General features: G+C 45.2%; 1 protein-coding gene across 2 annotated transcripts in view; it reads left to right on the forward strand.

Moving 5' to 3' along the window:
- Nucleotides 1-13632, forward strand: part of FUT8 (fucosyltransferase 8) — a 158414-nt gene that overhangs the window by 96883 nt on the left and 47899 nt on the right. For both annotated transcript variants that reach the window (XM_066608684.1, XM_066608685.1), the window contains exons 4-6: nucleotides 3417-3535; nucleotides 8535-8703; nucleotides 12023-12137. In XM_066608684.1, coding sequence (XP_066464781.1) covers nucleotides 3417-3535; nucleotides 8535-8703; nucleotides 12023-12137 — 403 coding nt within the window. The remainder of the gene's footprint in view (nucleotides 1-3416; nucleotides 3536-8534; nucleotides 8704-12022; nucleotides 12138-13632) is intronic.

The raw sequence follows: 13632 nt of genomic DNA on the forward strand, positions 1-13632 counted from the left end.
GTGATTGATTTTATATATATTGCGCGCTTGATGTTGGCATTTCTGAATGCGCTAATAGGACTGGAAGCGGCCATGTTAATTGTTCTTACATCAGCCTTGACAAGTCCCCCGAGCCTGGTTGCCAACGCACCTAGACGGTTTACTCTTGCATCTAAATTTTTGTATTGTTTTGTATCGATCCATGTAGAAGTTGGGTCAGTGGGGAAAAGTCCAGCCACTTCCTAGACTGGTTATAGGGCTTATGCACACTGCTGTACGGATCCACGACGGGGGGGTATATTGTACCCCTCATTTTTAGCAGGCGTGAAAATCGTCTAGAACAAAAAGTCCGCCATGCTCCATCGCTCACTCAGTTCTTGGAGCAGTTTCCACAGGGAAAGCGCGTTGGACTGCCGCATGCATATTTGTCCCATTGATGGACCAAATCCATAGAGGAACTCTCGAGGCTGAGTCGCAGATTGAGCGGTGGTCTCATCCATACAGACTTTTCCCCTGCCCGGTCCACGTTGGATGTCTCTGACATGGCTTTGATAGCTCACTCTGTAGCAGATCTCTAAGGCTTGAGCCTCTGAGTTCCACTTAAGATTTTGATGCGGATTTGCACGTCCATTTAGCCCCCGTCAATTGCGCAAATCCGTGTGCTGCCGCCCAGGAACCAGGCCAAGAACTGACATGCCCGGGGTTGTTTTTTTTTTTTTTTTAATTTCAGAATCCCCATCTGGAATAATCCTCATGTACCGCAGTGCAGTTTTTATAGTATTCAGTAAAATGTTAAATTGATGTGGATTTTGGGGCAGGATCTGCGCCGAAATTCTGCCACCTAAAGAGGTGAATGTCGAAATTATCCACCGCGAATTTAACAGGTGAATGGAATTGTAATGGAGTCCATGCACATTGTGTGTTCATGAGCCTTTAATGATGTAGCATTACAAAAGATTTTACGTACATGAACTGATAAAGGGGTATCCGGGGACACCTTTTTTTTTCCCTCTCAAAAACCAGCATGGTCTACAATAGTAACATAAAAGACGATATACGCACCTACCCTGCCGCTTTACTTCTGCCGGTTCTTGCTGTGCTTCCTTTCCGCATGGGGAGTGAAGACATCCTGACTCCTGAGCCTGTGATTGCTACGGGTAATCGCCAGCCGACTTGGCTGCAGAAGTCTTACGGCCCTGCTGTCAGTGACGTCATCACCAGCTCCCTGTACCCAGGCGTGAAGACACGCAGGAACCAGAGACCAGCGGGTCAAAAGCAGCAGGGTAGCGAGGAAGGGGAGTATGTTATATATTTTTTTTATATTGCTACTTTTATGTTACAGATTTAGCAAGTTTTTTAAAAAAAACAACAAAAAACCTTGACTAATCCCATTAAGGGGGCTATCGTGGACTAGAAAAATGAATTTTTCTATTAGAAACCGTGTCGTGGGTAGTATTAATCACTTCAGAGTGCTGAGCTGCTGTATCACATAGAGCTAATTACAAGAGGTCAGACTCCCATTGGCACCAGCACTGTGTATAGATTTGTACATTATACTGTGTTGAGTCACGTATAAGATTTTATTTTTTTTACAAATGTCAGCAAGTGTTCAATCTCACAACAGCGCTCCAGCAGGTGAAATAAAGTATTGCACATTTTTCTCTTGGCCAGTTTCCTCCAGAGCAGGAGATGTTCTGTGTAGCACTTCTGTGCTCTGATTTACGCATGCTGTTCCTTTAGAAATTCCATATCCAAATGTCCTATTATCATAGCCTGAATTAATATTCGATAACCCCCTTAAATGAAGTTAAAATAAGGTGGATGTCCTTTAAAACACTTTGTGAAGCAGTCCCTTTATTTAGTTTGTGTTTGTTAGTTTCATGATTGCTCTCGGCAAACTGAGTTCAGACGTTCATTACAGGAGGAAACATTAAGCAGCTAAAGGACCGAAAAAGGAAATGGCACTTATAGGGTACTTCGAGGGAAGGTGATGACTGAGATCATCTCCATGCATGGATGCATCAGTACTTGTATTGCACTGTTCCAGACATGGAGTTGGAAAGGTGCCACCTAGATTGTGGTTTCAGAGGATATTTGTGGGTTCATCAGGATTATCTACTGAAACTTCTATAGACCATTATACTCCTTTCCTTCTCTTGTGAGTCGTTCGTTGTAAACTATTGATGGTCTGTCCACAGGATAGGTCATCAATAGTAGATTGGCGGGTATCCATTACCTGGGATCCTCATTGAACAGCTGTTTGGGCTGGTGCACTTGTCCACTGAGCTGATTTCTGCAGCCAGCAGACAGCTTCATTCCCACTGCAGTGGCCAGGCTTGGTGTTGCAGATCCTGTTTTCATTCATTAACTTGCCTTGCAATACCAAGCTTGGCCACTGCATTGGGAACAGAGCTGTTTGCTTTCTTTAGAAATCGGGTCAGTGCATGAGCACATTGACTCAGAGAACAACAGGAGTGCCAGGAGATGGACCGCTATCCATCTGTTATTGATAAATCCTCCTGAAGCTACGCCATCAATAGTTTACAATTCAACAACCCCTTTAATAATGTATAGTGCACTTGATAAGGTGTCTTCCTCTAAATGTACCATCAGTAACACCCATATATTCTCCATCTGGGCAGTGCCACTTGGTTCTATCTCCTATTGAAGTTACTCCATACTGTCCATGAAGCGTACAGCTGGTAGACTCTTCCTTCTGTTGGTGGGGAACATGTGCGATCTTCAGTGCTTTGCCTCCCTATGAATACTCTATGTATTCTTCAATAGAGGAGATCCTGCTCTCTTCTTTCTATATGTCACATACAGAGAAGCAGAAGCAGCATGTAAGACATTATTGAGAAGTACTCAGAGTGTAGATGTGATTCCAGTAGCTGTGAGACAGTAAAACACTTACTATACGCTGCAGCAGCTCCTCCTTCACCTCCTTTCTCTATAGACTTCTGTGGGCGGCATGTTATTGATCTGTCAGTGAGCTTGATACTCCCGTCTTGTCTACCAAGTGTGCATTCATACTACCGTTAGTCCGTCCACCACATTTCTGTTTTTCTGTTCCGTCTTAGTAATAGGAAAATGGAAATAACTAGGGGAAAATACAAAAACATTTATTTCCGTTTCTCAGTAACTAAAACATGACAAAAAAATGGAAATGTGCTGCATTTTTGCACTTTTTCAGAGTGAGCGAACAGTTGGTTTAGCAGAGCAGCCGGATGTGGGGAGAGAGAAGCCGTTTTCTTTGATAAGATGCATCACATCTCTTATTTGCTGTTTGTATCGCTGTGCTTCTGATGTATGGAAAGTTCAGTGGCCATTTACAAAGTTTTGTAAACTTTGTTACATACTTGAGTTTGTTGCATGCTGTCAGTCTTCCACCAGCTCCCCCCTCATGTAATAATCTATCACTTTTTCTTGCCTCTTAGGATACCTGAAGGCCCAGTGGAGCAAGGAGCTGCAGCCGGGAGGATACGGGCGCTAGAAGAGCAGCTGCTGAAGGCCAAAGAGCAGATAGAGATGTACAAACAACAATCCAGCAGTGCTGGTAAGATGGGAACTGCTGTTAGTCACTCCTCTAGAATAGATGTTCCAATCTTTACTGAAGCCGACCATGGTATTAGCGTATCTTGATGCCACTAGGAAGTCCTGATGGAGTCAAGATTGACAAAGGGGTGACTCCCCCTGTACCTGATTGGCTGCAGAGTCGGTGAGCCTTCAGGTCATGGGAGCCCACTAAACTTTTTTTGCAAAGGCATACAGCGGTGGGCGCTTGCACCCCACAATGAGGAGCCACAGTCATTGAAGAAGCGCTGGGTGTCCTGGCCACCAGGGACTGGTACGTGGCATCAAGCGGACTGCTAAGCGCCGTTAAGCGTGTGTATCTGTGCCGGCCGACCGTGCTGCCCTTCCCCCTGAATGCCCGCAGCTTTGGTAGCTGTGAGCGGGGGAGCGCCGCTGTCACCAACTTTCCAGCACATAGGCAGCGGCTGGGACGGAGCCTACAGATGTAGCATGGGAGCATCGGTCATGCAGCAGTAAGACAGTGGCGACCGGCAACTTAAAGCACAGAGGCAGCTGGCGAGACAGAGCCTCCACATGAAACGGCATTGGGGTTCCGGCGGTGACCTATTACAGAGCCGGCGGACGCCAACTAACTCACAGCACAGAACACTGCAGGCTTTGGGTGAGGGTAACTGTCCTTCTTAGCCTTAGATTATCAAATGTAAATGCTGGCATGTTACAGGTTAAACATGGCAGCATTTACAGCTACTCCGGTCAGCTCCTAGGACCTTCTGCTCTTGACCCTATCGGGGGCTGGGGGTGTGACAGGGGTGTTCCTTCTGTCAAACCCCTAGCTTCCGGTGGCGTCAAGATACACTAATACCGCCGACCATTGTAAAAAGATTTTTGCTGTCTTATCATAGGTATAGTTTTTCTTTTCAAATACCTGGGAGATGGGACCTGACAGATAAATGGTAGCAGAATTTGTCGCCGCTCTACCTGCGTGTTCGTTTGTCTGAGCACCTTTACGTAATGGTAGATGTCAGGTAGCTTCCGCATCATGATGCATTATGTGAAGCTGATTGCACAAGCATCACTAGTGAACCCTGTCATCGCCTATGGGAGCATATATGTAATATATAGCTGTCTCACTGCAACCATAGGTGCTGGGGAATGTACCAATCCCAGCAGTTAACTGCTTCAGTGCCACAATTCAAACTCATTACTGATTATTAAAATTGTCCAAGTGCAGAAAATATTGTGTAGACCTCTAGACCAGAATCCCCAAAAGTCCTAAAGGGGGTGATAATTGAGCAAAGGGGATAGCTGTAGGCTGAGCATGTTACTATACAGATGTGCCCCTCCTTATGTCAGAAACATTTAGCATATACGGTGGATCTCTTGTTACTGGATGGCGTTAGATTGTATTGAGTTGGTTTTATGACATTGTAGAGCCGTTGAAGAATAGTTAAGGGTGGACACATCTGTAAGTGCAGATCAATGGGGCTCCTTGTAGTAGACTTCAGCGGATTCTAGAGAATGACACTGTATCAGCCGGTCATGTGGCGTGACGGTTGTGCCGCTTCCCCTGCTCTTCTGCACTTCCTGTGGCTGAGCTCAGGAAACGAGCGCTCATGTATAAATAGTTTTCTTAGTGATCTACATCCCGTGTAGGTTACACCGTGGGTCTTTTATCGTCTTTTAGGTCTGTAGCTATATATTGTATTCTGCAGCGCTGCACAGAAAATTGAGTCCTAATAGTGTGATATGCTCATATCATCCGCATACTCCCACACACTTCTTCCTATTTGAGTCTAATTACATTTAATACATGACACATTTTATTGTGCATTTCATGGAGCACATATGCAGTATACAGATGTAGCCAAGTTTAAGCCAACACTCATAACTTGGGGCAATAGGTTATCCTAACACAACAGAACTATTCAAAAGCTGAATAAAGGGCTTTACTGTAGTCTAGGTGAAACATTGCTGCATCCGGATATTGCATCCACGCGGATCATGTAAGCGGACAGCGCAGCGTCTGTGACCAGAGACTTCAGCCGGGAATCTGAGCATCGTACTGCTCTGCTGGACACCATAACCCCTTAAGGACATTGCCTATTTACTCAAGGGTGCGTTGATATTTGGGGATTTTTATTTCCACTTTTCAAAAACTTAGTTTTATTTTCCCATCGACAGGGCTGTATGAAGGCTTGCTTGTTGCATGCCGAGATGTGCTTCTTATTCGTACCATTTTGGGGTATGGTATAAGTTTTATTAATTTTTGGGAGAGGCAGGGAAAAACACATCAGTTTTGCCATTTGTCTTCCTATGGCATTCAGTATGTGGTGTCAGTGCCATGGTAAGGGTGGTTTCATAGCTGCGTCTGTCCCTCGGTCTTTGTTTTCTTAAATAAAGACCCCTAGCAAGCAATATATTTTTTGCCTCTCAGTTTGGGTCAGTCTGACTCCATTCCTTTCACCTGCAGCGTTATAGTTCCTGTCCAAAAGAGTTGAAAGCACCTTTCCATTTTGTTTTTTGCATTAAGGTATGTGACAGGGAAGCAAACTGAAGGGCTTTTGTCTGCCAATAGTGTTCAACAAATCCTTTTTATCAGTACACTGCAAAGCAAAACAATAGGTTATCTGGGGTGGGGAAGGGGAGAGAAGACCAGCCCTGGGAGAGGATGAGGAGGGAGAAGCCCAGCCACCACCCACCAGCCAGGAGTGTATTGTGCTCCTTGTGCACATGTTAAGAAAGAACTCTGGCAGACCTCCAAGAGGGAAACTTGTGGAGTGTGCAAGGACCTGCATATCCAATAATCAGCTGCTCTACCCCAAATTAGGTATTTGCGTGCATGCATCAGTTCTGCTTCAGTTCGTAATTGCTCCACATTCAATTAAAAACTGATCAGTTATAAAAGGACTCCAAACGCAGGTGTGAAACCGCCCTGACTATTTTTCTGCAGATTGGTACGATTACATTGATAGCTAAATTTTATTTTTCTTTTTAAGGTTTTTCAACTTTTTTATGCAATAAACCCCTTTTTGAATTTTTTGTTTTTACATTTTCCTGGACAGCTCTGTATTTTTTGCATGACGAGCTCCAGTTTTGAGTCCTTGTTTTTGTTTTTTAAACAAATGGAAGCGTGCAGAAAAGTTTCTTAAAAAATTTTTTTTAAGTATTTTGATTTTTTTTTTTTTTGGATTGATTTTTTTTCCCCCTCTCTTTTTATGTACCTGTAGGGGACTTGAACCTGCAATCTTTTGATCGCTCGTATAATTCACTGCAGTACGTATATACTGCAATGTATTATCGCTGTTCATTTAATAGCAATAATACACTAGCATGGCAGACTTGGAGGTCACTGTTGGGCCTCCAGTTGTCACTGTAGTCCTTTCACTCTCCACAATTTCTTAGTCAAGAGTCTATGACATCACACGGGGTGCCCCCTCCCTCTATTAACTCCAATCATGCCTCAATATGCATTGATCACGGTTTAGTAATTAGTTTACAGCAGGAATCTGTGTACCGGACCATCCCCTCAGTTGCAGCCGGAGGGGATCATCACAGCTGGCTTCTGCTGTGGAGGGTGAGGGCTCGGCTCCTGAGCCTGCACCATTCATATGACATATATGTCCTTCCTATCCAGGACGTAAGTATGCATCTTGGGGCAGGAGCCATCAGATCTGAAGTGCCAAATTCAGGGATGTAACTCTTCTGCCTCCCTCCTTGGTATTCCCTCGCTGTCCTCTTGCAAGGTTGTGGCTGCATGTATCCCGCAATCTGCATAGGTGCACACACAAAATGACGGGACTAGTCCTCTGATTGTGTGCCCCTGCCAATGTGGTCCGCCAGAGGCGTGCAAACGCAATGGGACAGTGAGGGAAGTCGCATCCCTGGATTTAGTGCTTTCAAGCCCTGACTTTCGTTTATGGGGCTCTTAGGAGTTGACAAATCCCCTTTAAAATGAATGAACACCCTTGAATATAACTTTGTCTTTTGTCTAGTACAAATCGCTTTTAAATTCAGTCCTGATTTGGTTTCATAACTTCTCTTTAAAGAGTTAACGGCGTTGTTATTCTGATAGAGGACATTATATTCTCTGTGTAGACATAGATATAAAATGTATCATCCTGACTACCTGCAGCCACCACCAGAGGGAACCTCCTAGCATGCACAGTATGCAGTGAGCTCCATCTAGTGGCAGTTGCAGCTAATCCGAGTTCTCTATTATATTTATGTGGGGGATTTGGAGCCCTGTATCAGAAAAACTGAGCTCAGACTGCTACATGGATATATTAGAAAATGAATCGGCACGGAATGTTGGACCTAAAAATGACATGGTGGTAAATTTACCCTAATAACCCCTTCCTGATTAGTAAATACACTTAATGCAGTTCAAGGGTGGGCTCGTGATATAATTGTGGAATGTTGGTACTTCCCATTGCAGTCCGGGGTGCAGTGAAGGCTCCCAGGGTTGTATGTACGGATGCCTGCGACAGGTTCAAATAGGCAACTATTAGACAGCATTATATACTGCAATACAAGAGTATTGCAGTATATGGTACAAGTGGTCAATTGATTGATCTCTGTAATCGCACACAAGATATAGACCTATGTTAACATTTTGTCCTGTCTTGCCCCTCCTGAATGAAGTTAGGAGAAGCTATTAGGAGCTGTTGGTGGGAGTTACAGCACACGGACCATACATGATAAATTTTGGCATGTTCTAGAGCGGACGGTCACCGTGGTAAGCGGATAAGCAGGACTACAGACTCTTCTGTGATGTGACGTCTCTCTGATGATCCTGCCGCTCTACTCCTGTGACTACAGAAATGGCCTCTCGCCTGCTGTGGGTTAATGCCCGGGGACGGCTGGTCCCTGTGTTTGCCCTGTGGCTGAGGATATGCCTGGGCAAACTAGAGGCACATAGGAAGTCTCTGCATTGAGCTGTGATGGACACGACTAATAACAGCCCTGTTTACAAGTGATAACGGAATATAATTGCTAACTCTTAAATGTGTTTTTCCTTTCAGTGGCTGGCATGGGTAAAGATCATGAAATCTTAAGAAGGGCGATAGAAAACGGAGCCAAGGAATTCTGGTATTTTGTCCAAAGTGAGCTGAAGAAATTGAAACACTTGGATCGAAATGAAATCCAAAGACACGTGGATGAAGTACTGATCGACATGGGTGATCAGCAAAGGCATGTACTGGGACTTATCAACATAGGAGGGGGATTGTCTACATACAGATGTGTTTTGTCTTGTGATAGCACAGTACAAAAGGCATATCTAGACCCGTTAAAAATGTGTTCTCTTATCTTAAAGTGACCTTCCGATCCTGGACAAGCAAAGATGGCCGCACCACTTCTCTGACTCTCAGCTGCCCACTGTGTATTAGTATGCATTGGTAGTCTAAGACCCTACAGGGTGCTCTGACCGGCCAGCACTGCCATGTGGGCAGCACTGGGTAATCAAAGTCAGTGTAGTGTCTTAGACTAATGATGTGCACTAATATGCTGCAGGTAGTCAGTGAAGCTGTTGCAGCCATCTTTGTTTGTCCAGGCCCGGAGGGTCACTTAACCGTAACAAAACCCATTGGAAAGTAATTCACAGTGTAAATAAAGCGCCCTGACAGCGCGGCACGCCATGATGTCACATTGCATTTAAGGCCTTTTTACACTGGACTGAGCATGCAACCAGCGGTGAACTAGCGATTGCATGTTGTTCACTTGGCATGTATGTAGACTGAACAGTAATTGGGTAGTTTTGATTATTTATTGGACTGTACCTCTGGTCACCCTTGTGCCACTTATTTCTATTGAGCAAATCTTTAAAACGACTGTTTATACCAAACGATTTGCATTAGACGAACAATGATTCTTAGGGCCACAGGAAAGATCCATCAGCAATAATCAGTGACAGATAAGTGGCCGACATGTTGGCACCTAACAATCGCTGAGCAGACCAATCAATCTATCAGTCATCTGCATAATCATTGTACCGTGTGAAACGGCCTGAAGAGTCAAGCTAAAGAAAAATACATCCGTATGTGTGTATATCTTTATATATCTAGAATATAGATCTATAATATATTTAGACAGTTATATAGATGTGTTTATGCACACACACACTCCTGTGCATGTCTGTGCCTTTTCATATGTGTGTGTGTATCTATCTATCTATCCATCCATCCATCCATCCATCCGAGTCCAGACCTGTTTTATTATGCCTGAGGAAGAACCCTGAGTAGGTTGGAAAGCTAGCTATAACATGATGTATTTTGTTAGCCATTAAAAGGCATTACTTGGTTCCTCTTAAGCCTAGTTTAGGCACAATGATTATCGCTCAAAAGGTATATTTTGAGCGACTTTTGAGCAATAATGGTTGTGTGCATTTACAGGGCAAGGCGATCGCTCAAATGTTCAGCGATCACCTTGCGCTCCAAGTGGGGCCACTTGTATTTTGCATCCAGCTGTTCTCTGCTCGGAGTAATCAGCTAGTATACAGCCGAGCACTCCGATAAGGGTATGCAGAAGACAAGCTGGGATGCTCGCTTCTGTATCCAACTGTTCTCTGCTCGGAGCGCTCGGCTATTATACAGCCACGCGCTCCGAGCAGACTATGCAGAACACAGCTGGCCCACTGTGTTCTTCATACCCTGGTTGTTCAGAGTGCTCTGCTGGTATACAGCTGTGCGCTCCGTACGGAGTAGGCAGAACACAGCTGGACTGCTGTGTTCTTCATATCCAGCCTGTCATCAAGGAGCAGGATACAGCTGAAACAATAGTATCAGCTGTATCCCGCTGTGAATCCCTGATAAGGCTTATCATTGTCTTTCAGTGACTCGTTAACGAAAACTGCATGATGTCAGCAAATCTTAAGCGATAATCGTCGTGTCTAAATGAGTCTTTACTGAGAACAATCACATATTATATATATAATAGTGTGTGTATATGTATATATAATTATAGTGATTGTTCTCTGTATATACAAAATGATTTGCTGTCTGTGTACATTAGAGGAGTCGTCCCATGAAGAACATCCTAGAGGAAGCTTCTGCTCTGCCAGATGTGAACCATTCTTGGACGGCAGCTTAGGATAAGGACTGGCGTGTAGCACTACGTTCCCTGCTAAAGCGCTGATTGCACGTTGGTTTGGATGCGTTTTGGAAGGGGTTGATGGGATCACCCTTTATGCAATCTCCAATATGTCTTTGTGGCTCTTCCAGGCCAGATCTTTCTCGGTCTCCTCTCCAGCTATAAGTTGGAAGACTGACTTTCTGGAGTGCAACTAGTTACAAAATCCAGTCATCGTTTCCCACACAGGGCCAACCCTGCGATGGGTGTAAATGAAGCATGGGGACGCTTTTCCTTCTATCCGGTATTTTTAGTCTAGTGAGAGGTATTGGGCTATATAGCTGACCGTGTAACTAGCGAAAAGGTCCGTCCGTGCAGCTTACAGGGGGTCTCCTGGGGCGCCTTTTGTTTTGACATACTCCTCCGGATGCAGGATCACCCTAACAGGAGATATACTCAACCTTCAGCACAGAGATGATGACCCAACAACAGGGCATTAAAAAAGGTCAAAAACCACCCGGTAGAGACCTTGTTGGAGGAATGAATCCAGCTTTTGTCATTTGTGCGCCTCTATCCCATCATATGTACTTTTTTAAAGAGCTGTTTTGGTACTTCGGATTCCGGCCCTTTTAGTGTCCCTGCATGACTGATCCTGGCGCACTACAGGAGCTGCTGACATGGACTTTATGTGAGTGCGGCAGCTAATCAGTGACTGAAGGGACTGCCCGCTGCAGTGGTCACATGGCCCTGGCAGGGTGGCAGCACCCAGATGTGGGCTCCAGGCACCGGCGTTTCAGGAGGGTGGAGGTATCCTTTATGTTGGTCCCGCATCCTGAGCAGCCCTTTAATGATATTTATGCAGAATATGCAGTAGGGCCATACAGCTTCTATTAGGATGCAGGTCGCACCTGAACAATGCCTTTGTGAGTCAATTAGATGAATTGATATGTTGGCGCTTCATCTCACTGATTAGTAGGAGGGATTGTATAGGAAGCGTCTTGGGATAACACGGAGTAACTGCTTGCATATTGGGGTCCTTGGATGTCCTGAACTCCACCATCACACTTCTGTTAGTTTTGTACTGCTGCTCTGATGGGTGAATGAAGCTTGCGAGAAGCCAGATCCGACACGTGCAGAATAATGCCGATGACCGTATGTTCACACGGCGCAATTCTCACAACAGAAGTGACAGTCTTTGATCCAAAAATGCATGGAAACGCAATTTTCGGCGACAGAATTCCGCACTTGGGTTTTGCCCATTGACGGGGCCTATTCTGTGGGCTGATCCACGCAGAAAGCGGAGGATTTTGACATGGATTTTTTGGGGGCCGAACTTGCTGCGGAAAATTGTGTAGCGAGTTCCGCCGCTGAACATACCGTAGCGGTTGTATGTTGTTGCCGCAGTGTAATTGACCGTGTTTTACCATTTAATTGTCTCCAACAGGTCAGTGATGACAGATCTCTACTACCTCAGTCAGACCGATGGTGCAGGCGACTGGCGAGAAAGAGAGGCCAAAGATTTGACGGACCTGGTACAGAGACGGATCACCTACGTTCAGGTGAGCGATACCCTACTTGCCTTACCGCTGGGCACTGGAATTATATAAACCGAGGTCACTCTGAAGGTACCTTTACACGGGCCGATAGACAAGCGATTACGGGCGGCTCTTGCCCGGTGTACGCATGACCCCAACAGGGTACAGCGCGAGAAGTCGCTCAGTTACCAGTAGTCGCGTCCTGTTAGCTCACTGGAGCAGAATGACTACTGAGCGGTTCCTCACTCATGGGAAACAGGAGTCGCTCAGTCTTCGAACGACTTCTGTTTAGGACTCCTTCACAGGGGCGTATTGTCATCACGTATTACGCACGTGTATTTCCCGTGCGTAACACACAATGAATGAAAGTCAATGGACGTTCATTCTTCTAAGCACACCAGCGTGTAGACACTGCGTATTGATACTCAGGAGAAATAAATTGCAGTGTGCTCTATTTCTCCACGTATCTTACACAATCCTCGAATGAATGGGGTACGTATGAAACGCTGTCCATACACATGCATTGCAAAAACTGCACATTTCTGTGACATCAGATTCACGGGGAATGAGCAATGCCAATCGCAGCCCGTATGCAGTCTCTGCCAACAGAGCATATGGGCTGTGATGCGTACACCGCTGTGGGAGACTCCTAGCATTGTATGTATACGCCTGTGTCAACGAGCCTTTACTGTAGTTGGAGGTGAGCGGCTGATAGAGATCTCCGACCTGCTCAGCCTCCATTACCTGACAGACTCCTGTGTAAGAGCAAAGAGCGACAGTCGCTGGGACGGCTGTTGGGCACTTATGCGCCCAATGATCATCCCGTGTAAAGGTACCTTAAAGCAATCCTCCAGGTCTGGACAAACAAAGATGGCTGCTCCCGCTTCTCCGACTGTATACTAGTAGCCATCATTAGTCTGAGACACTACACCAGTAGTCATTGACCGGTGCTGGCCAATAGTAGTGTCTTAGACTACCAATATACAGAAAATTGTGAGATAATCATGTCTGCCACCAGGTCACCTGGCGCATTAACCATTCTAGTAGTAATCTGTGTAAGCATTTACTCCTAGACTTACCTTGCAGGTGAGTTTTACGTACTATTTTATGACCTCTGATGGTCCAGAATATTTGGTAACCCCCACTTTGTTAGCAGATAAGAGCAGGCATCAAGTCTGCTTCACCGTAACGGAATTTTTTCTTTGCATTAGATTATTATTTCTCTGTCCTTGCCAAGTCTGGGATAAATAATGTGTAGAAAATCTACCCCCCCACCCCATCCCCCCCCAATCTCTCCACCCTCTCCCAAGTAAAAACAATAAAAAATGAGCCCCTCCTGATTTTCGCGGGCAGCTCTTGTGCTCTTGTTACAGGTGACTGGCAGCCTCATATATTATTTCTGTGTCATTAATATTAGTTGGATTTCAGGCCCCCAGGCGTGAAAATTGCAGTAAAGTTTTTAACATGACAGTTTTCAGTACTTACCACTTCTCCAGCCTTCGGAGGAGGGGACATAAAT

This window comes from Eleutherodactylus coqui, chromosome 6 (assembly GCF_035609145.1).
Source record: "Eleutherodactylus coqui strain aEleCoq1 chromosome 6, aEleCoq1.hap1, whole genome shotgun sequence".
NCBI lineage: Eukaryota > Metazoa > Chordata > Amphibia > Anura > Eleutherodactylidae > Eleutherodactylus > Eleutherodactylus coqui.